We start from the raw sequence: 23,424 nt of genomic DNA, 5'->3' as shown, positions 1-23,424 counted from the left end.
TATCCATACTTCCATGCCGTACCTTTCTGCTGGGTTGGGCTGTGGGGAGCCGAAAGCAGTGTGATGGTACAGTCACTGGGATTGTCCCTTGCGTGTCTTCTTGCTACCTCTAGGGCTACTGCACCAGTAACAACTTGAAACTTAAAGACTTTTTTTAGGTAGAAGTACAGGGTAAGGGGCTGAAAAGTATCTCCAAAAATAATCGTGCATATTTTGGTGCACTACTTGCCACCGTGTGATTTCCTGCAAAACTTCAATGGTAAAAGTCTTTACTGAAAAGTAGTACTGTTTATCTTTACCTGGTTTTTAAGAGGCCAGAACATTTAAGGAAAAAAAAAAATCTACGAATAGATGTGTTTATTCACCTAAGTCTTCTATCTTCTATTTCTCAGGCTGTTTTTGCTGTTGATTTGTTTGTTTAAAAATATTCAAGGTATTCATAGTTTTTTAGTCTCTCATGGTCATAGAATTACTTTGGTAATTTCAATGCAAATTATAAACTGACAGAACAACATGCAATCTTAATGCCTTGATCATAATACAAAAGATAAGTGAATGAAAACCAAAGCAGGAAAAGAAGAGCTGGAACCTAAGCACCATGGCAAATACTGCTTCTTTTTCCAAACAAGAAGCACTCTTAGACAACAGCATAATTTCCCGATGTTCTTCTCTTTAATCCTCACTTGCAAACACTGCCTCTGACTTTACCTACCTCCACCACACCATGATGGATGGACGTGTACTGTTTCTTCTTCAGCATCACCAAAGTGATGACAATCACTGTTGCTATGACAACGCCACCGACCATGAGTCCGATAATTGCACCTTTGTTTGAACCCACATCTTCTGCAAAGAACACCTAGGAAACAAATCACGAAGCAAGAGTGTTAAGCATAGGTACCACCTGGATGAGATGGAAAGTTTCGATACATCTTCTGCCCTAATTCACTCTTGCACTCTCAGCTGTGTGGTCAGGAAGAGAGACAATCTTAACCTGCAGAGCAATGAGTAGCACGCGGCTTCCCCAGTTCTAGGAAGTCTACTGGCCTCCCACATGTCAACACAACAGTCTGCGGAGCTGAAACCCTGGGACAAGTGAACATTTGATGAGCAGTCTAAGGCAGCTCCTGGGTCTATCAAAGCTACAATGGTAGAAATTATGATGATAAAAGGACGCTAGCATTTTTTCAGTCCACAGTAAGTTTAAATGGGAGGCATGAAGCGTGGCTCTAAGTGATGTCACCTCAGATACTTTTTAAACCTGCAGATTCCTCATTTCTTTGGAAGGACATGTTCAAGACATAGCAATAAGCATTCTGACATGAAGGAGCTAAGCAGGCAAAGAAAATAGGCCTCCCATTATTTAATTCTGGCCACAATAATTCAGAAAGATTCTAATTAACCTTGCGTAGCATATGTACTTTAAAACATAATGTTATTTCCAAGTGAAGGAACAGTAGGTAGAGAGATCCTATTTGTTACACGCACCTCATGATTTCCTAGTATGTTTTATCAGAAACTAAAATTTATAATGTGGTTTTATTCCTGGTATTTGCTTGGATTAAGAATGAAAAGAATTTGGAGGACACTGTAAAGAAATTATTCATGACAGATTTAAAAAAAAAAACATTTTTTTTTTTATCTTTTTATCGGTACCAGGGATCGAACTCACAACCACCTGCTTGCAAGGCAGGTACTTATGCCGCTGAGCTAAAGCCCCAGCCCCTGTTCATATGACAGATTTAATGCACTACATTTGTTCACATTGTTTACAAAAGCAGGTCATTATTCTCCTGCTTTAACTACATAGAATGAAAGATGCACACTGCAACTTCTATTATCTTATTATATAAGATCATCTCACGCCACATCGAGAAAGAAAAACTATTACTCAATATGCACCACTTTATGTAAGCAAGTGAAAATAGTTCTCCAGGAGAGACTGAAGGCAGTCAAATTTTCACTGTTAAAACCATCATTGTAGGGGGCTGGAGATTTAGCTCAGTGGCATAAGCGCCTGCCTTGCAAGCAGGCAGTCATGAGTTCGATCCCTGGTACCAATAAAAAGGAAAAAGACAAAAAAAAAAAAAAAAAAAAACAAAACCCAAACCAAACCAAACAAAAAAAACACCATCACTGTAGCAATCTGAAAAGGCAATTCAGACTATGGCAGATAAAGCAAATTTCTAAAAGGATGTTACTCACGGTTTATCTGCAACAAAATTAGAAACTGTTCATAATTAGTCCTCTTACTAAACAAATATGCTACCTCAACATATTTATAAAAGGAAATCATTAATTAGCTAGTGATAGCAGTGTGAGGTAATCAGGAATAAGTATGAGTCTGGACATATCTCTATGTCTTTAAGAAACTACTATAATTTTGTAATATTCATTGTACTAATTATAGTACATTATCTTATCAACTAGTTCAGTAGAGGGAGCTGATTCCCTTAATTGTTGCTGCCACCATTAGTCACTGTCGCATTAGAGCAGTTAGTGTAATTATTGCAGAAAGGCTTATAGCAGCCAGGCTCCAGGAACTGTGAATCTGCACATTAATCTTCAGTGTTCTGCTCCACTAGCTCCCAATCCTTCAGAAGTTTTTCGTTTTCTTTTAAAACTCTTTAGCATCATCCATTTCAAAAACAACCCTCATCGCACAATAATTGATACAAGATTAATCTGCCAATGAAAATCAGGATCCAAAAGGCTAAATGTCTTTTTATGGACCAAGATGATGGGAGTTTCATGAGAATCTAAATCCCGAGTCAGTTTTAGATTTGCTGCAATAATTTAGAGGCAAAAGATGTCCAATAAAGGGATTAGAGATTAATACTAGGATTTGTGAACTTTATGAATGTTGAAAAGATACTTGCTGCTTCAAAAGGAGCAAAAACATAAAAACAGAAGAAGAGTCTGCGAATACTCTTCAATATTGCTATCAAGAATTTTATTATCATCTTTTGTTCAATACTGACTATGTGATAAAACCATCTCCTTGTATTAATTTAATTCCCTCGCTGTGTCTACCGATAACATGGAAGGAACTCGAACAAAACCCAGGGTATGATTTATCTAAATTTCTAAATTTATCTAAATTTGGGTGAAGATTTTATGAAACTACTGAAGTTGCCTGCCTGCCTGCCCTTTCCCTTATTCCAAATCTAACACGAGGAAGCATATTTATTCACTATAGGGAAACCAGGGTGTCACAGTGCCCTGCCTACCTCCACCCAACTTGGCAGAATCCTTGTATCTTCTCCTCGCAGCAGAACTGAAATTGTAGGAGGCAGAGGATGGATCAGGAAGGAAGGTGGAAGGGCGGAGGGCAGAGCAAGGAGCACAGGAAGACAGCCGTGGATGGGAACTCAAGCAAGCTATAAAGTATGGGTTTACTGGAAACTCTATGATTCTTGAAATAAAATCTATTGTAGGTGAGAAGTTCCTTATCTAAATGTTTCATGTATCTTGGGGTTAGTATCCAACTCTAACCATACATTTCATTTTATGTTTCACATATACTTTATGTACATGACCCAAAGATAATCTTACATAATATTTTTAGTAATTTTAGTGCATCAAATAGTGTCTCTTGGTGCTCAGAAAGTACTGGGATTTAAAGCATTCTGATATTCAGAAGAAATGCTCACATATATAAATCTATTTCCCTAGAAAATACAGTGCAAGGTATTATGTGGCTGCTATATTGAAATGAATTCCACTTTTAAGTACTGTGTGGGCTCAGTTGCTTTCTAGTCAGAAGGAATACAGGGACCACTGCGTTTTTCTTCAGGTTTCCACAATGATAGCATAGTCCCTTAATTTGATTTTTGGCACAGGAAGATCAAGAGTTTACATTTTTTGTCACCTGCAAGACAAGCTGCAGCATAAAGAAATAAATTGTTTTGCATACCAGTTTTTGATGATGGACTTCATATCCTGAGTCATGTCGGAATTCTGCATCCATCTTTACTTCCGAGATCTCCTCTGTCTTGATATTTGTCAACCCAGAACCTGCGTGAGAGCAGAGTTAAGATGCACAGGACAATCAATGAGTTTTATCTATTAATAGGAACATCATGAGGAAAGGGCTACCAAAAACTTCTTCCAAGGTCTGGAGTTAAGAGGAAAATGGATTAAGAACTTTTTTTTTTAAAAAGAAAAATGGCACCCTGAATTTAAATTGCTAACTACCACATAGAAAGAAATTAAAGACCAAACAAATCTGAACGTAAAGCTTCTTCTACTGCCTTTTACTGATGAGACAAAAAACCAGATCAGTGCTGGTTGGGAGGTTGGCAAGTATTTGTTCCTAGAAAATGTTGGCTTGGTTTACAGGCTTATTAGTTAGTCTATTATGTGTCTGTATTCGTATGCTCTCATTACTTTAGGAAAGATGATACAGGGCTTTTAAAAAAGCATTAACTACCTGGTAAAATAAACCTGCTACTTCAAGGCTTGGCTGTAATTACAAATAAATTATGCACGTGTTTATAAAGTGAAGCATTGTGAAAATTACGTATTTAGTTAGGCGTTCCAGTTATACATATCATATATACCTGGTTCGTCTGCTTAGTGTAAAAATACAGTACATAATTTTTAAAATGCTTCTTTGAGACTAATGGAATTTATAACCTATTGATTCTTCTCTCTCTACAAATTGCTCGATGATTCTTATACCAACTGTTACAATGAATTTCATTATTGAAATAATAATTTGAGGCTTAAAAATAAAATACAAAGGCATTTTTTTAGGTAGAGAAAACAAAAATAGCAGGGATATATATTAGATCCCATGTTGTGGGATTTAAATTTCAAAAATCAGAATTTTAGAATGAGAAGGGGTTCTAAAATCATTTCCTTAAATAATGTTTCCACACAGGGCCCAATTCTCAGTTTTGCTGTCAGTTTGTCTCCATTTTCAGACAGTTTTACCTCCTATAACAGCCTTTCTTACAGTAAGCCAACATCAGTTTCCCTATAACTTGCACCCCTGGGATTGGTTAGAATCTGAGCAAGCCAGTCTCTCCCTTCCACACAGCAGTCTGGAGCAAGGGTATCAGACACTCAGGGAGACGTGGAATGTTCCTGCTGACTTGCCTCTTTCGTGGGTTAACCATTCTGAGTCCTCCAGCTCTTGGGGACCCAGCTTGTTGCTCTTGGTCTAATCACTCCTCTAATCTTGTCTTCAAGGTGCTGTGAAACTTGTCACATACCTGCTGACACTGAAAAATACCACGGCCACATCATAAAATGTGCATCTAACGGTGCAGCCTATGCTAGCAGAAAGTGAAGAAAATGTGACAAGATCTAGGGACCCCACGCCGGCTCTCATATGTATCACTGTTTCCTTGTTCAGCTTCTCAAGAAATTGTCACTTAATAACTCATCCATTCATCCAAATGACGTTCCATCCATGTGAATCTACAGAGGGCTTGTAGATTGTGACATTACCTTTCTTCCCTGAAAGGAGACCTTTTCAGAAGTACACTTTCCCTGTCTACTTTTCTGTCCTCCAGAGTGCTCAAAGACCATGGGCCAATGGTTTTATTTGCCCCCCACCCTCCAAGCTCCCTTAGCCTGGGATTTGTCTGGGTCATAGAAGGTAGACTTGGTTAGAGAGATGCGGTTTTAAAACAAATTTACAAATTTGTTGCTACTCTTTTCAAGGTGTGGAACTTAATTCTCTTTCCTTGTATGTAGGCTGGAGGTAGTGACTGGCTTCTATCTGAAGAAAATACGGCAGAAGTTAGAACACATGACTTCAGACACTGAGTTTTCCTTTCTTTGATTATTGGATGGTTGACAAAGCCAAGTGCCAGATTGCAAGGAGGCTCAAGTAGCCTTACAGACTTCACATAAGAAGGTACTGAGGACTGCTGTCAACAGCCATGTCAGTGCGCCATCTTGGAATCAGACTCTCTGACAGTATCTTCACTGCAACCTCATGAGCGATCCTAGGTGAGGATCACCCATCTACACCAAGGCCTAAATTGTGACCAGTAAATCTATTAAGAAATTAAATGTTTGTTCTTTTAAACTGTTAAGTTCTGGACTTACCTGCAATGGATAACAAATACAAAGGGCTAGTGTTTTCTCTTGTCATCTTGATCGATTGTGGGCTTAAATTACCTTTAATAAGAGGCTCATTCTCTTTAATAGAGACGAAATACGCAATAAAAGTAGGAATAATTTTCCTTTCTCTCCTGTTTGTTAATTGTAGTTGTCTGGCAAGACAGACCTAGCCCTCCATCCTCCACTATGAGAAGTACAGTGCTCTCTGTTTTTATTTACTTTATTTAAACTATTCCCATTTTTCAGACATTTCTTACTCATTTAGTCTTCCAACCTTTCTGAAACTATTTTTTATAGGGTAGTGACACTGTTGTGGCTTAGCTAAGCCCTTCAAAAGGCTTGTGTTGAAGGCTCAGTTGTTGATGTATTTTTGGGCAGTGCCTGTATCATGAGAACTCTGACCATCAGTGATACACTCCATTGAGGAGATCATAATTTGGAGGCATTATTGGGAGGTGATGGAAATAGCACATGGGCTTAATTGAAGAGTGGATCATAGGTCCTCAACTTGGAGACGAAGTCTAGTCCCAGATCCCTTGCTTTTGGATTCTTTGGTTCTTTTCCCCTTTCTCTGCTTCCTGGCTGGCCATGAGGTGACAGCTTTCCTCTGCCATACCTCCTACCATGATAATTTTGCCTTACCACAGGCCTAAAAACAATGAAGATGGCTGACCATGGACTGGAACCTCTGAAACTATAAGCCAAAACATATCTTTCCTCCTTTAAAGTCTTTTATTCAGGTATGTTGTCACAGGGACAGAAACCTAACACAGATCACACGCCTTTTAAATTTTCATTGGTTGTATATTTTTATCTTCCTGTACATCCTTTTAAATCCCAGATTTTCCCTTTTATAAGGTGGTGACTTCTTGGTAATTCATTCTTTGTTTTTTTTTTTTTTTTTGAGCAGCAGGACCTACCAATGCAATAGTTACAATTAATATTTTTGAGATTTATGAAAACTTTCTGGAATAATCTTCCCATCAAAATTTAGGAGCAACTTTTGGCACGCACATTCACACAAATTAAAGAATTAGCTCGCCATTCATAATTTTATAAGCTCATGTCCTTTCTGAAAGGATATTGAGAATGTGTCTAGTGACTGAAAAAAAATAAACAACTATAAAACTCAGTACAATATATAATAGATATGTATGGTTTGTTAATTTCAGAGACTTTCAGCAGAATTCACTTTCGCTTATCATGTGATTTAGTAGACAATATATTAAGCAAATCTCACTAAAAAAGGAAAATTTAATAATTTAATAATAAAAACATTGCCAACAATAAGCTGATACTGGATATAATGAAATGTGATGGGTATTTAAAATACACGGCAGGGAACTTTGATTATAGTTTTACAAAAGGCCTTTTTTGAGTTGAGCTGGTCCCCCCTTGATGTCTCCAGCAATCTCTCCCTCACTCATGACTGGAAGAGTCTATAGACAACTATTTGGAGGCAGAGGAAGGTATGTTCTTTGTGACACATCTTTTCTGAGACAGAATCTTGCTGCGCAGTTCAGGTTGGCCTTGAACTCATGGCAATCCTCCTGCCTCATCCTCCTGGGTGCTGGGATTACAGGCATATGCCATCATGCTTGGCCTTTACAACACCTCTTACATGGCTGGAGGTCAGGAACTTGGTTTCCCTTATTAGGACTGAAGAAGAACAATAATATATCATAATGGAAAGGCTAGCGTTCTATGCCATGTGAAGAGCCTGCTAATACATTTTTTTAATCATTTGTCCTTTTTTATCATTTGTCCTTCAGAGTCTATTTTTCCCTGGAAATAAGCCAGCTGGCACAGCTGTAATGGCCACAATTCCCAGAAATCACCACTGTTATTACTGTGGTTCCTATGTGATTCTGTATTCTAGAAAGTTACAACATTCTGTTTTTCAATATGTTAGTCATTTTCCTTATCATGATTATATAGCATTGGCTGGAAAAAAACAAAAATCTTTCTCTATTTGTTTCTGAGTGACATTAGTAATTATTCAAAAATAATGACACAGGATACTCCTGGAAAGGGTTTCTAAGGTTGGAAAGTCTAAAGATACGATTTGGCATGAGGTTCAAGAGTGGTCTCATAAAATGCAATGATCAAGAACCAAAATGAATGTAGGGGGACTTAGTCCAAATCCCTGACAAACTCACTACAAGCACAAAATAGCACATAAGTACCCTAACACACATCCGGAAAATACTGCTAGTCATAAGTGCACTGTAACTAGAATCTTCCTCATTTCACATTTGAACATTCTTTTCTCATTTACAGCAACCTTCTGGTGGGGTGACGGGAGGATACAAGTCTTAGGTGGTGCCTGGCCCTGGGCATTCTCGCATCTTTCTCTCCCTTGCTCATCCATATGCCTGCAATTGTCTCAACATCTCTGGAAGCTCGTCTCCAATAAGTTCCCTGCTTAACACACCCAAGTTAGATTTATACTTGCTCATATTGTACCAACATCCTTGTTCACGCTTATGTAAACTTTGTATTTTTCTACTTTTAAAACTCCATCTCTTCTTTTTAAATATGCAAAGTATGTTTCTTCTATTGTGCTTCAAGCTCCTGCAAGCAAGTCTTACCATTTAATATCTTTCCACTCTCCACAGAATGTGCTACATTACTCTTTGTGAAACATCAAAACAGAAAATACCCTTACTGTTACATAAAGATTTTAGATGGCTTTCTCTCCAACCTATATAATTTCATTAGCTATTTATTTTCTACTTTTGCTCTTCAAAGAGATTATTTCTGCTTGCAAGGGTATAGAAATACCCTTTTCCTATTAGATTGAAAGTAAGAAATATCAGCTGGTGGAATGTATTATTCTGCTTCATATAAACCATATAGGTCCAGTTTGTCCAATGCATTAAAAAAAACTGGTTGAATGAGTGTTTCTCCATTCTATTTTATGTTCATAGATGAAAAGTATGACTTCTATTATAAATAAAATGAAAAGCACCATGAAAAAGAAGTCAAAGGCAGAAAACCAGCCCAAGCTGGTTTCATTTGCAGTTATGAGCCTAATGGGTATTGGTGTGGGCCTCGCCAGTTGGCTGAACACAACAGGAACATCAACTGCTAGCTCCTTGAAATTCATTTACGTGACAGTGACAATAAGGAGGTCATTAGGAGAGCCAGAGCTGTCTCTGTCTTCCTGTAATTTAAATTTCTCTTAAAAGCCCTCCAGACAAGAGACTCATGAAATCAGTGAGATGGGCTGCCAAAGCGTGTCCCTCCAGTGTCTGCTGCCACTGTAACTCAAACATGAGAGCATGAGGATGCCACCAGGGCGCTCAAGTCTTCATCTGCAATGTGGCTGACGGCAGCCATGGCTCACGCCTGTGCCGGCAGCAAGACAGATAGGGTCCACTTCTAGTCCTGCTGCTGACTGTGTCTGACCAGGGAGGGAAAGCTGACCCCTAGGTGTTGATGTCTTTAAAGAAGCTGAATCCTTCGCTCCTTGACTATGGTGTGGGGGGTATAATGAGGATGAAGAAGGAAGTAAATATGGGAAGACTTGTGTCACAGTGTTTTCAAATCAGTAACTTCTCTGCACTCTGATGCACTGAGTGCACTGGCTACTATCCGCTGGGTGATACCAGGTATGGAAGTGTGTCTCCCGTGGTGTGACATTATTCTTTCAGTTCTAGCCATAGGCTAATTACAAAACAGAGGGTGAAAATGCATTTTTTTTTGTACTGTTTCGGAAGCTGTAAAAAAAAAGTATCATTGGTATTAACAGAATCTGTAAGTAATATGAAAAAATAAAGGGATTATGTGCAAAATTATGCATATACATCTGTTGTGTTATTTTAGCCACTCGTGGAGAATAAGAATAGACAACCCACAAAAGAGAAAAAGTATTTCTGGCTCTGGAGATACAACAATTCTGATATTTTCAGGAAATCACATCTACTTTAGGAACTAACTGAAGTCTGAGCCCACAATAGTTAGAAAAAGATCCAGGTGGCTATCAGACAAGAAAGGAAAGAAATGTTCACAGCAGAGACCAAGTTGCCACTGGAGAAGCGCACTTGTGTGGGCTTCTATTTTTGAGGACAGGCTCCATATAATTCTCTCTGTTTAAAAAAAGGAAAGGGGAGGGCACAGGAGGGAAGTAAAAAAAGCAAAGAAAACTCAAAATTTGGAAGGACTCTCAGAAATCTCAGAAACAAAAATAGATCACTTAATTAAGAAGCTAGGAAAGGAGGCCCAAGGAAAAGCTAAGTTTGGTTTCTAAGGTCACTGCAAATTCTACTCTGCAACAAGTAAAACGTAAAGAGGCTTATCATGCAGAAGGAGAGCCGAGGTGCTCAAGCTCAAGCACAAAATGCTGAGAGGTAGGAGCCAAGGGTCAGATACCTGGTCGAGTGGTCAGTCCTCGGTCGGCCGCTGGACGGGCATCAACGGGCTCAACTGGACACGGGAAGCAAGAGACACAGAAAGCAAACAAGACAAATCAAGATGGTAAGTGGTGGCTTCTGAACAGAGCAAGGAAAAGCATATGCAATCAACACGTTATTATCCAGGAGCAGCTGGAAAAGCCCTCAGTGAGCTAATCCTGGACTTCAAGGACCTGGAGGGGCACCACTTCAAAAGGCTTATCGCCGTGATGTGCCAATCCATCTCCTTAGTCTTCGCATAAAAGCACTCACCAGGATATGCAGCAACATTAAAGAAAGAGAGTAGGGGAAGGTGGCTCTTCCTCCGAGCTAGTTTAGAGATAGTTTTTTGGCTTTTGACTACAAATGAAATAGGTTATACCCAGCCAGCGGGAGCCTCAAAGATACCTCCTTTATTTTTTTTTTTTAAAAACTGTCCAACCTTATCATCTTTTACAGTTAATTGACTACCAAAAAATTCCTGTTGCATCTCGAGAGAAAATGCAAAGATGAGTTTATCAGGAGAGCAAAGTCTCACCACAAAATCTGCCACTTAGTGAATCGAATTTTTCCTTCCTCTGAGGACAGGTGAGGTAATCCACAAAGTTTCTGTCTTTTTTTTTAAAGGCTGTTGTCACTGGATAGACGATAGTCTGAAATGAGAGCATTGCCTTTCATGTCTGCTGGCATTCACAGTTACTCCTTTGTATGTGTTCTGGGTCTGACCCAGAGAATGGGAGGTCGCGGCACCACAGTACCCACACTGCTCACCACTATCTGGCATGTCCCAAGTGCTTCTCATCCTCGGAAAACACTTCCTTGAGCTTAGGCTGCCCTTTGAAGAAATTGGGAAGGAAGTAGGAAATAAAGCTTTCAGAATTAGTCAAATGGTCAAAAGGCAGATGAAGCCAAGGGGGCAGCAGATTTGGCAAGGCCCGGCAAGTGCCAAGGTAAGAAAACATCAGCACAGATGTTGACAGGAGGCAAGTCTGGCTTTGAGATCAGGAATTGCAAGTGCATGGCCTACTGATGTTCGTGAGGGGGATTTGTGGGAGGGATTATGAACCCAGAGCAATTTTGAATATCACACACATTGGCAGGAATAGTGAGGAGGGAGACAGTGCTAGCGAGCTCAGGATACAAAATTTGAGAAGACCCTGTTTCCGACAGCACAAATCTATCTGGATGGACCGAAAGAGAAAAGCTTTCTCATGCTGGCACTGGCAGTAAGGTGGGACAGAGAGGAGGGCGGCGGCCTTTCCACCCAGGCCTGGCACTTACAAGGCCTCCGATCCCAGACAAGCAGGTTCTGAGACTGATTCTCCATATGGAAAATAAAAATAATACCTGCAACTTACAATTGCAGGGAGGAATAAATAATTATTAGTCTGCTTCACAAATTTTGAAATACTACAAAATTGCATTTATTAAATATCTTCTTATTAAATATTCTGTAATGAGTACTTCTGGGTGGGATGATGGTTCCTAGTAGTACTTTATTTGTACATGAGAATAAGACATAGTTACTCTGGAACTAGAGATGCATTTCAGTGATGATGCAGCGTCTCTGCATTTCATCTTTTTTAATTTTTTTCCCATCTGCAACATGTACTGAGTGACTTTATTACTCTTTAGAACATGGATCTGCTGAAGGATTAGTTGAAGGATTATCACACTTTTTGAGGATCTGCTGATTACGAGTGGCCCAAAGTGTGGATGAGTTGCAAGAACACACCAAGCCACACTCACAGTAGCCAACGGAGTGCCTTAGAGCGGCACTGGTCCCTCACGCTGACAGTCACATCGTTAGAAAACGTGTATCCATCTTAGAGGGAGCAGCTGTGTTCATGGTTTAAATGCAAGATGAGTGCTGGTGGTCTCAGTATACACTGCTAACACCACCTTTTATTTTCCCGTGATCTTGGGCAAATCACATTCTTGATGCACATCAGCTTTATCACGATGTAAGGTTTTTCTAGGGCCTACGTATGCACAGTTATGTGGAGGAAACTACCAACTAGTAAAGCAGTGGTCCACAGTTGTCACTGCAGAAAATAAATTCTGAAAGATATTACTTCAAAATGCTATTACTTGTTATCTTTGGGTAAAGAGATTATGCTTATAAATTTCTTTGCCCTAAAAAATAGAAAATTTCATGATATTGGAATAATGTGTTTTGGTATGTTTATTTTTTCAACGTAAATTAAGTGAATGCCTGGGCGTCAGACCCTCCTCTGGACTTGACCAATTGTTCTTGGGAAAAACAAAATACTTCTGGTATTTGAACTTATGAGGCTAAGGTCTGCAGGGACAATGAAAGGAAATCCTCTGAGAACTTCAGATATCTTAAAATAGCGTAGTGTGAGCACATATCCGTAACAAGAAATAAGAATAAGGAATGAGTTTCTGGGGGAAGGGAGAAGAGAGAGATGGGAAGGGAAGAAGTCAGATGTCTTCAAGATTATGTCATTAAATGGCATGCTATCCTCCTGCATGTTAAGGGCACACTGGTGTTTAGATTCATCTGGATGCAGGATGGTAAGTCACTCTAGGAAGATTCTGGCTCCATTAAAACAAATAAACAAATAATTACCCCTGCACATGAACTGTGTTCCACTGTTCACACCATCTCATTTAATATTCAAATCATATTTTGGAACTGGGAATGAAAGCGACCCTACTTTGTAGACAGCTAGACATGCTAAGTAACCTGCCTGTAATGACACAGTAGAGCTGGAATTTAAACTCAGATTTCTACTGCTGAGGAGTGTGGAGTGGTACTCCCTATCCAATAGGGATGGTGGGAAATGCTCAAATGTTTTTGGTTGTCACTACGTTAGGGAAAGAAAAGACAGTACTGGCATTTTGCAGGTGGTGATCAAGGATGTTAAACGTTGTACATAGAACAATCCCAACACATCTCACACCCACACGGTTTTCTAACATTCCACTGGATTTACAGGTATTTAAGACAATGCAAATCCAGACCCTAACTCAGTTTTATCTATTCAACACAATGCATTTTTGCAGTTTTTAATGTAACGTGGGTATTTCAGGAGTGTACTACTGGGTAAATTGAAGAAGGACTTTTATTCACAGCTTTCCCAAGAGTTTTTCACTATTTTGAAAAGTCATGTCATTTATGCTTTGGTACATGTGGAGCCTAAATCACTGAAACAGCCCCCTACGTCAGTTTGCAGCTGTATCTATATGGGGACAATCACTGACTTGTTTCTTCTAGTCATCACAAGCACAAACATACTGAAACACATTTAATCAATTATGCCCAGTATACTGATTTATTGATCTTTCCCTATATTGTGCCACCCAATTTTATTTGAAGAGTGATTGTGGCCAGGGAGATATATGCAGCTCAGTGGTAGGGTGCGCTTATTTGGCATGAGTGAAGTTCAAATCCCTAGACCCAGCTGCACAGACCCATACAGATCACTCAGCAACTTTTTGAAATATTAGTTGTAAAAGAGGCATTGAGTCTGGTAAAAGTGAGGACCACAAAGCAAGACTCTTGAGGTGTTAAGTACTACTGCTTCGTAACTGTTAAGAACTTTGGTTTTGATGATGTCAGGGCAAGAACTCAGAACCTCATGCAGTCTAGAGAAACTCTTACCACTGAGCTGTATCCTTGAATTCTCCCAGGACTTTCGTATGAGACTGCTGTTTATCAATAACAGATCTTCACTTAACAAGAATATCAGCTTTTTCTGAAGCTGAGGCAAAGGAACAACTGAATGTTGATCAAAGATCCAGAGGTATGAAACTAATAACTTTGCGCCCTGGGCATCTTGGCAATATCCAGAAGCTTTTGTGCGTGTGCGTGGCATGGTGAATGTCACATGTACACAGTCTCTGGGGGCTGGTATCACAGTGACAAGCAGTCAGTGTGCATTCGATTTAGAAAATCAAACGAGATGTTTCTCATAAAAAATCTCAGAGACTGAATTGCAAGAATTTTAAATGGCCAGAATATCTTTCCTATGAAAAATGAAACAACTAACATTGTAACAAGACAATTTCAAAACAGTTATCCAGGTATTAATAATCAAGTGTTCTTAATTTTTCTCTTCTACATGAATAGGAGTATTTTTATTTTTATTATTATATTCAGTATTGATAACTGAGACTTTAGCATTAAGATCCATTTTATTTTGAGACAGGGCTTCACTAGGTCATTAAGTTGGCCAGGCTGGGCTAAACTGAGATTATGTGTGTGCCACAGTGCCTGCTGGGGTTAGCTTTATCAATATCAAAGACTCAATTTTTCTGTCCATATTCCTGGTGGTATCTGATGGTAACGTTATAAGGTGCCTGTTTTTTCAAATTAAGCAAAACAGATTGACTTGATTATTCATGGTGTGAAAACAGTCTGTCCAGAGCTTGCTGCAGTGGTTCAAGAAAAGTACCTGCCCACTGTACTTCAGGTCTAATACTGGATTTGGATGTAGGCTGCGGTGTATACTGACTGCATTTCAGCCAGTACAAATATGAAGCCACTACCAAAATTTGCTACTTTGAGCAAGAAATAAAAGTCTTTTTAGATTCTTTAAAAACATGTTATTAGTGAGAAAAAAAAGAAGTAAAAAATCATTTACTAGTTTTGAGAAGTCAAATATTCATGTGATTATAATTTTATATTTCTAAAATGATAAAATGAACTCAAATATGTTTTTTTCTACATAGAAATCCCTAAGAAATCCTCATGAAACAGTGTACCATCCAGGTGCACAAGTCTGTTGGCAGAGAAAATGTTAATTTTCTCAGCTATCACAGGAACAAAATTTTGGAGCAAAATGTTTCTTAATTTTAATAGCAGTCTTAAATTTAAATCGCTAACTACAAAATTATTTAAGTGAACTTATATTTTACTTATATTTGGTTCTCTATTTTTGCCTTTAACACAGAATGAAATCTGAATTCTCATGTATGAATAAACAGCCAAGACACTATTTTAATGTCTGTCAAATCTCTATTATACAGGTCCCATCAGTTCTCTCTCTGTGGGGCAAACTGGATTAGCCTTGATTTGATCACCTGTTTTCTTGAAAGATGGTCAGCATTATTTAGGCCACTCTCTCATACATACAACTCAAATACTATATTTTTCATTCTAAAGGCAACAAAAGACCTGTCAGTGAGAAAGTTTCTTAAAAAAAATTCCTACCAAAAGTCACCAGGCAAAAATTTAGTTTTTTGGCACCTCAATTTTCTCATTTGAAAGAATAGTCATTAAAACAGTATGCCAGCATTCACTCTTTTTATGTATCCACTCTTTATTATTACATATTTATTTCTTTTTTATTTTGAAGTGAGGTTGACCAGGTGGCCCAGGCTGGATATCAGGCATACATCACCATGCCCAGTTCTGTATAACAGAATAGAATAGGGAACGTTATTCTAGATATGATTTCCATATAGAGAATCGGTATTGAATTGAATAATACATTATGAATCCCCTTTTTTACAGGGTCCTCCTCAGAGTGTAAACCTGAATTTTTGGGAAATAACAGGCCTTTTACTTAAAAGTGTTCTATGTTAGCATAATCATTCCTTTTCACCACCTACAAAATGAACACTGGCCAACAAATACCAGTTGCATTGTAGCATGAAAAATCTAAGTAGTTATTCAGTATTATTTATGTAATAGGTACATAATTTTAATAATTAACACAGTAATAGCCCCTAATGTTTATTTCTTCAAGTAAAATTAAAATGACAATGTTATCACTGCATGAAAAAGTCACCACTCAAGAACATAAAAGATTATCACATACAGGCCCTGCGGAGAGATCTTGCTCCTCCAGGGGGCTCCTTACCTTCATTTTCCGTATTGGCCGGGACAGAATCTACCCCAAAAGGATGCCAGGGCTGGAGATCATCCAGGCTAAACTCTCCATTGACAGGGAGGAGCTCCACGGTGGTTTTGGTTTCCGTCAAAGAAGGCATAAGAGCATCATTTCCGTAACTGATTCGAGGTTCACTGATCATGTTGGCCAAGACATCATCTGAGTAGTTCTGTTCTTTCTGGAGCAGCTCATCTAAACCAAACCAAACCATTTCCTTGGTCAGTAAAATGACAATCAAAACAGCAGTGGCAGTTCCTATTTAGACAGTGTAGGAACCGTTGCTATCTCCCTGGAACAGATGTGAAAGCTGAGGTACACAGAGATTAAGCAACTCAAACAGTCACTGAGAGTTCAGTAAGTGCCCCTGGAGGGATTTGAACCCATGGAGAATGGAAGCTGGAAAATGTTCTGAATTGCTGCAATGCTCCTCCCCTGGGGTAAAAGGCTGATTTGCCATTTCCTTCTCTATTCAGCTTCCCAAAGTATCTGATAATCATAAAGACATTAAGAGTGTATTTCTGTGTGGTCTTTGGGGGGCGGTGTCAACAGCAGGCAAGGTACAATCTGTTTTAAATGGAAAGATACATCCCATGGTTCCCTGGTCTTCCCAGAACACCTGTATAGTAATAAAAGCATCACGCCATGCAGCATACTCTATTCCTAAGCAGTTCTCATTATTTTGTCTTGAAAAATATGAGTTCTCCAAAGGCTTCCTCATGTTGCATGCTCCACGAGTCCCCTCTGTCTTTCTAGATGCAGCCCAAGGGCACAAAGCTGTCCTTGGCTTTCTCTGTGTGAGGCCCCTCTGCTTCCCAGCATTAACCATGTGATTAAAGACCAAACATCTTATCTCGATTTCCCTCTCTGCAGGTTTTGTCTTCCCAAAAATACTGTTGGTATCTCCCCTTTAAAAAATAGCCACTGAAAAATCAACTTTATGGATCAGCATTCACTTTTCTGAAATTCTGATGGTCTAGTGTAAACTCCTAAATTGTGTTTTATTATTGAAACAAGTTTTATGGGTAAAAAAGATTTTTTTGTCTTGGTCTTTTTGAGACAGGGTCTCGTTATGCAGTTCAGGCTGGCCTTGGGCTCACTTTGTAGCCCAGGTTGGTTTTGAATTTGCAGTGACCCTCCTGCCTCAGCCTCCTGAGTGCCGGGATTACAGGAGTATGCCACCATGTCCAGCTGGGTAAAAAGATCTTTAAATGTGACTTTGTATTAAGAGTAATCTCTGCTTTAAAAATATGATTACAAGTTTTATAACTCTCCTAATACCTCATCAAGGCCAACCAGATTTTTCTCTTGTATATTTTAACATCACACATCCAAGATGATGTATGTGATATTAGTAACAATTAAGTACAATGCCCCATTTTCCAATTATATCTGTCAGGAATTTACTGCATTATATATTTTAAATCAGTTATTAATACTAGTACTGGAGAGAATGATGAAAATAAAATCAGGATTTAAATTTGATTTGTAGCATTTTACTATTATCTTTCCAATTCTCTTTTAAATTGACAAAATACCACTTTATCTATGAAAAATTAAAATTTTGCTTAAATATACCTATTAAAACAATTTGATGGGACAGCACTAAAATATGTGATTAATATTCTTCTATAGTCAGTTTTACTGCAGGATATTTTTTAAATGGTAGAATCCCAGTTAGTTCTTCTGAAGTCTAACTTGAGTTATAATATCTACATATTTATGGTGGTACCAATATAAAACTCTACTTGATGCTTGCAATGATGTTTCCCATACAGATAAAGGGCTTCCTCTAGCTTTCTTCTCAACTTTTTCATGTCTTATAGTCACAGGTAATGGCCAATAACTTAGCCAAAGTCTGATTTAATAAATTAAATGGACAAGGGCTTTATATAAATCTTGTGCTTGTTAAGTATTTATCTTAAAGTCTGCACATTCGGGAATGATCCTTGTGGCTTACATATTTGTCTTGAGAGAAAACAACCCTCATCAGTAAGAGAGCTCTTGACTCAACCCAGCGCCACGTTGATCTTGGAGTCTTTGTGTGATTTCCATTGTTTTTTTTTTTTTTTTTTTTTTTTCGTTTTTATCGGTACCAGGGATCGAACTCACGACTGCCTGCTTGCAAGGCAGGTGCTTATGCCGCTGAGCTAAATCCCCAGCCCCTTGATTTCCATTGTTATGGTTTAGACCTAAAGTGTCCCCCAAACTCTCCTACCTTCACAGTTGGAGCTTTTTGGAGGTGATTCACTGATGCAGCCTTTAACTCTATCCACGGATGAATCTAATGATAAGGTCGTAATCTGATGGTATTTTTGAGAGCTATGGAAATTTAGGATGTCAGGCTTAGTAGAATGGGTTATAATCTTGGGCACTATATTCCTGGCCCTTCCCTTTGCTTCCTGGTTGCCATGAGTAAGCAGCCTTCCTCCCCATCTCCTCCTACTACGATGTTCTGTCTTACCTCAGGTTCACAGCAAAGGAACCAGCCTAAGCATCTCTGAAACTTGAGCCACAATAAATCTTTCCACCTGTAACATTTTTATGTCAAATATTTTATTGCAGTGATGAAAAGCTAACACAACTATTACTCATATTCCTCCTGTATTAGAAATTATTTTCTGTCTTGTACACCCAGTACCAATCTTCCTCATGATGGCTTGGAATGATTCTCCTTGCTATTTGTTTTTCAGTCTCTACATCATGTTTTCCTTCTTGTGTCTCTAATTTTCCACTTTGGAAATCACATCTATGCTGGAAACTATGAGATCTCCTACTATCTCCCTGCTCTGTTTTTAGGAGTTTGCTGGATATGTTAACTTAGATCTCCCTCTGATCCACAAACATAGGTATAGAATTACATTTGAGCCACCACTGTTACCCAGTCTCAAGCTCAATATCTTTAGATCCATTCATGATTCATACTAACACCAGTGAATTCTACATTCTATTTCCAAATTCTTTCATCCACTTCTCATTCACTTTCCATGCCCACTCCCATCTTGGACCATCATTACTTTTTTCTTAGATAATTGTGACAGTCTCTTCATTGTCTGCTAGTCTCTGAATATTCCCTCAACTTCCCATGTTAAAACTTATTCCCCACTGTGGCTGTAATAAAGGGTGATAGATTATTTTGGGAAGTCATTTGGGACAGTTCCGCCTCCTCGTAATGAGTAGCGATATGAAAAGGCTGGATGGAAGCAGCTTACGCCTTTTTGCCTCTTTTGTCATGTGAGGACCCAGAGTTTTTCCATTTTTCCCTTTTGGAAGGGTGATAACAAGGCACTATTTGGGAAGCAGAGATCAGGTCCCCATTAAACAACCCAACTGCCAGCATCTTCATCTTAGCATTTCTAGCCTTAACAACTGCGAGAAATAAATTTCTATTGTTGATAAGTTACTTCTTCTCTGATGTTCTGTTATAGCAGCAAACTAAATACTGCTCTCCTTCCTCATTTTATTCTTCTCGGTTCCTTTCATCTTTCTCCGGCATGGGGGGAATCACTCCTTCGCATTTCAATGGGCACTCAAGGGGAACCCGGTGCATTCCTGGCCTGACATCTTTATGTTCTGTCCCTGTGACCTGAAAGCCCATTTCTGCTTATCTAAATCTTGTGTGCACTTTAAAGCCTGGCTCAAATGCACTTTCCTCTTTGATCCTTCTTTCAAGGTGGGTACTGTATTATTAACCTTACAGGTCAGAAAACTGATGCTGGGAAAGATGAACCAACGTGTAAAAATCTCATGGCCCGTAAGCACGGGCTTTGAGATCAAACCTTAGCTAACATCAGCTGCCCTGCACTGAGCCTCCACCTGTTTTTGCCACCAACGGTACCACATCAGAAGAGGGCTCAATCACGGTCTCACTGTGAGATTGTTTTTCTAGCATAAATGTAGAAACCAGGCACTAAACTCAATCCTATTCCAGTGTGTTCAGTAATGTCTTCTAGTCTTGTGGGTTGTAAGCTGACTTAATCACATTAGCCCTATGGAATGTTTCTTGCTTTTATCCCCCAAATATGATTTCTCACACATGGGCAACTTGGAAGGGTTACAATTCTATGCCCATTTTAACTGCTGGCAGTTTAAAAAAAATCAGAATATGGAATCATCACCGAGGAAAATGTTACATTTATCTTCACACACTATTCACATTATTTCAGGCAGAGGTAAACTACAGTATCTCTTTTTATCTCCTGGCAAGAAATGTCCTTCAAATGTGCACCACAAATGGTAGCCCCATTTTTGCGAATTTTCCTTGTTTATTATATTCATTTTTGGAAAACTTAAATGAGAGGGTAAAATATTCAAGAAAAATTACCTTTTTAGCTGAGCAAAAAGCATTTTGCATTTTTTCTGGGGATACAAAATAGCAGAAATCTATATTCTTATCCTAATTTATCCTAATTTTACATAGCTGGCTATGTCTTTGGAAACAATGAAATCAGGGTGATTTTTAAGGGTAAAAAGAGGGAGGATGTGTGTGAATGTGATGGATTACGATTCGCTGCAGTAGGATTCAATTTTGTGATCATAAAATAGCTAATGCAGCCAGCTCCCTTTTGACATGATTAAGGGCTCAGGATTTTACCAAAGGCAAACACACTGGTGCCGCACAATTGCACTGACAACCAAGCAGATGAACGCTGCCGCCATGACTATTTCATGGTTCACCCCAAATAGGGCTTTGTCTCTGACTTCCGAGGTGAGATGAATCACACTGAGCCCAGCTTGCACTGTGTTGGTGGCCCTGATGGATTATCTTTTTATCCGAATTAATTTAATATTTTATTACAATTCCTTGATGGCCGATTTTGAGGATTTCAAAGCTTTTAAGCATCTATATTTGCCAACTGTTGTATTAAGCTAAGATATTACATTCATTCTTCCCTCAAGAGCCTTTTTCTTTTTCTTCTTAAAGGTGTTTGTGATTGCTGAAAATTGTGGTAGTTTCCTCTGGAGTCAAATATTTTCTATAATATCCAGACACAGGCTTTGCAGTTTAAAGTAGAAATATTTAACTAAGTTCAGTGACGGTAGAATTATTTAATTTATGGTTTAAGTAATGATAGCAATACAGCAATAATAGCAATAATAGCACACAATCAACCTGGATCACCTTGTACCTTTATAAATGCTTTTAGGATTCATTTAGGAATAAAGAAGCCAGGTATTGTAGTGCATGCCTGCAAATCTAGCACTTGGGGGGCTGAGGCAAGAGAATTACTGCAAGTTCGAGGCCAGCCTAGGCCTCATGGTGAGGTCAAGGCCAGTGAGACCCTGTCTCAACAAACCAAGACAAAAACAAACACACAGGAATAAAGAGAGAAAAACCCTACCATTTAGCTATTATTGAAAATACTTAAAATATTTCAAAGAAAGCAATAGTAAAAGAAACAGTAGTGATTTTATCCCAAAGTCGCTAAACTGTTTTGTTTTTGTAGAAGTTATAGACATTTGTGACTCTTATTCTGAGATAAATAGTCTCACAAATAAAAGAACTGCTGAGTAAAAAATGCATAAATTTCACATAATTTACCTACTATCTCTCACTGGTTAACCTTTTCCCAAATATTTAACTGACACATTTAGGTATCAAGACAATAAAATTTATAGAAATGAAGCCAGCCAATTTTCCTTTTGCAAGTTGCAGAACTACTTGCAATTACTGAAGGGTTGTGGAGGAACTTTTTTCATATGAAGAAGGCACTATCTGATCTTCTTCTTTGAAACACAAGTTGATAAAGTTGCTGGTGTGGAGACCAGAGAGAACACAAAATTCCCAGGTGGACTTATTTTCTTTTGTCTACATCAAATCTCTACTGCCACTGTAATTTTTTCTATTTACCAATTCTTCTGGGTCCTGCTAGCAAAATATTTATCTCCAGTCACTGTCCAAGATGGAAATTTCCTTTTAATCTTCTAACAGGGAATTCTCAAATGACCAATTTTATCATTTAAATAGACACACATCTGCCAGAAAGGACTGAAGATCCCACCCTCCCACACTACATAATATGCATCTCCACCCCCGGTGCAGCTGCAATGGGAGTATTTGGAAAAGGGATATAATTTTTTCCTATCAAAATGCTCCACTATAAATCAGCTGTCATCTCCTGTAGGCATTTTGCCCACACTATGACTATGAGATCAGCTTTAATTTCCTAATCAGAGTGCTATGCATGTCTGATTCTTGGCTTGACATATTACTGCTGTGTTCTTCATTATATTTAATGTTTCTATGGCCTCTGAAATTTCTTAAATCTTATATGGCCCATCCATAAAATGCCAGGCAGTTGGCTGGATGGTCTTTATGGTTCCTTCACTTACATTCTGTATCTAGACGCTTGTTACATGGGTGTCGTCTGGGAGCTTGGGATAAATGCAGATCTCAGTTCTCACTCAGATGTGGGGAATTAGAATGTGCACATTCAAATGATTCCCAAGTGACACTCAGGCATGCTGTAGTCTGAGAGAACCTACACTTCATCATGCTAACGAACTGCACAAAGACACCACCATGTAAGGGCCTCAGTTATCCATTATAGAAGACAAAACAAGCCTCAGAACACACAGAAACAAAGCAAGGCACAAGAGATGGGTATGGCCAAGCAGCAGCACCCCCAAAGGAAACTTCACTCCAAAACACCTGACGGTCTTGTTCCTAAATTCCGTACACTGCTGCTTTGCAGCTATCATTCATGGTCACGTTTCTAAAGCTGAAAGCCACAGAAAAAGAAAGTCGGGAGGTAGGTTTCCTTCTTTACCATTTATTAGGCCTGAAGTTATATCCCAGCCAGAATAGAGAAGTGTTTGGGAATCAAGACTGTGCTCTGCACTCTGAAAAAAAGAATGCCAAGTGTGGAGGGCGTCAGTGATTGCACATCATTGCTGTGTTTTTCCCAGGAGACAGGAGCTTTCCCTCACTGATGCTTCAGTAGGCAAGCACAGTTAGTGAGAAAATTTATTCCATGCATGGATTCAGCTATGCTTCAGTGGAGCAGCAGCTGTTTAGAATGCTAATTTGGGAGAGAATCTATGTGGTTTTCAAGTGATTATTGTTTGTGGTTGGGATGCTTAGATTAACCTAT

General features: G+C 38.8%; 1 protein-coding gene across 7 annotated transcripts in view; it reads right to left on the bottom strand.

Moving 5' to 3' along the window:
- App (amyloid beta precursor protein) overlaps window positions 1-23,424 on the bottom strand; it is a 240,414-nt gene that overhangs the window by 4,287 nt on the left and 212,703 nt on the right. For 4 of the 7 annotated variants that reach the window (XM_003467185.5, XM_013149772.3, XM_005002496.4 and 1 more), the window contains 4 exons: window positions 16,304-16,525; window positions 10,453-10,506; window positions 3,917-4,017; window positions 713-859 (listed from right to left, as the gene is read on the bottom strand). In XM_003467185.5, coding sequence (XP_003467233.1) covers window positions 713-859; window positions 3,917-4,017; window positions 10,453-10,506; window positions 16,304-16,525 — 524 coding nt within the window. The remainder of the gene's footprint in view (window positions 1-712; window positions 860-3,916; window positions 4,018-10,452; window positions 10,507-16,303; window positions 16,526-23,424) is intronic. The other 3 variants (XM_013149773.3, XM_013149774.3, XM_013149775.3) reach the window with 1 other exon arrangement.

This window comes from Cavia porcellus, unplaced genomic scaffold, assembly GCF_034190915.1.
Source record: "Cavia porcellus strain 051 isolate PalLab524CR breed Dunkin Hartley unplaced genomic scaffold, mCavPor4.1 scaffold_7, whole genome shotgun sequence".
In the NCBI taxonomy this organism is placed as follows: Eukaryota; Metazoa; Chordata; class Mammalia; order Rodentia; family Caviidae; genus Cavia; species Cavia porcellus.
This window is presented reverse-complemented; position numbering and strand designations above follow the sequence as displayed.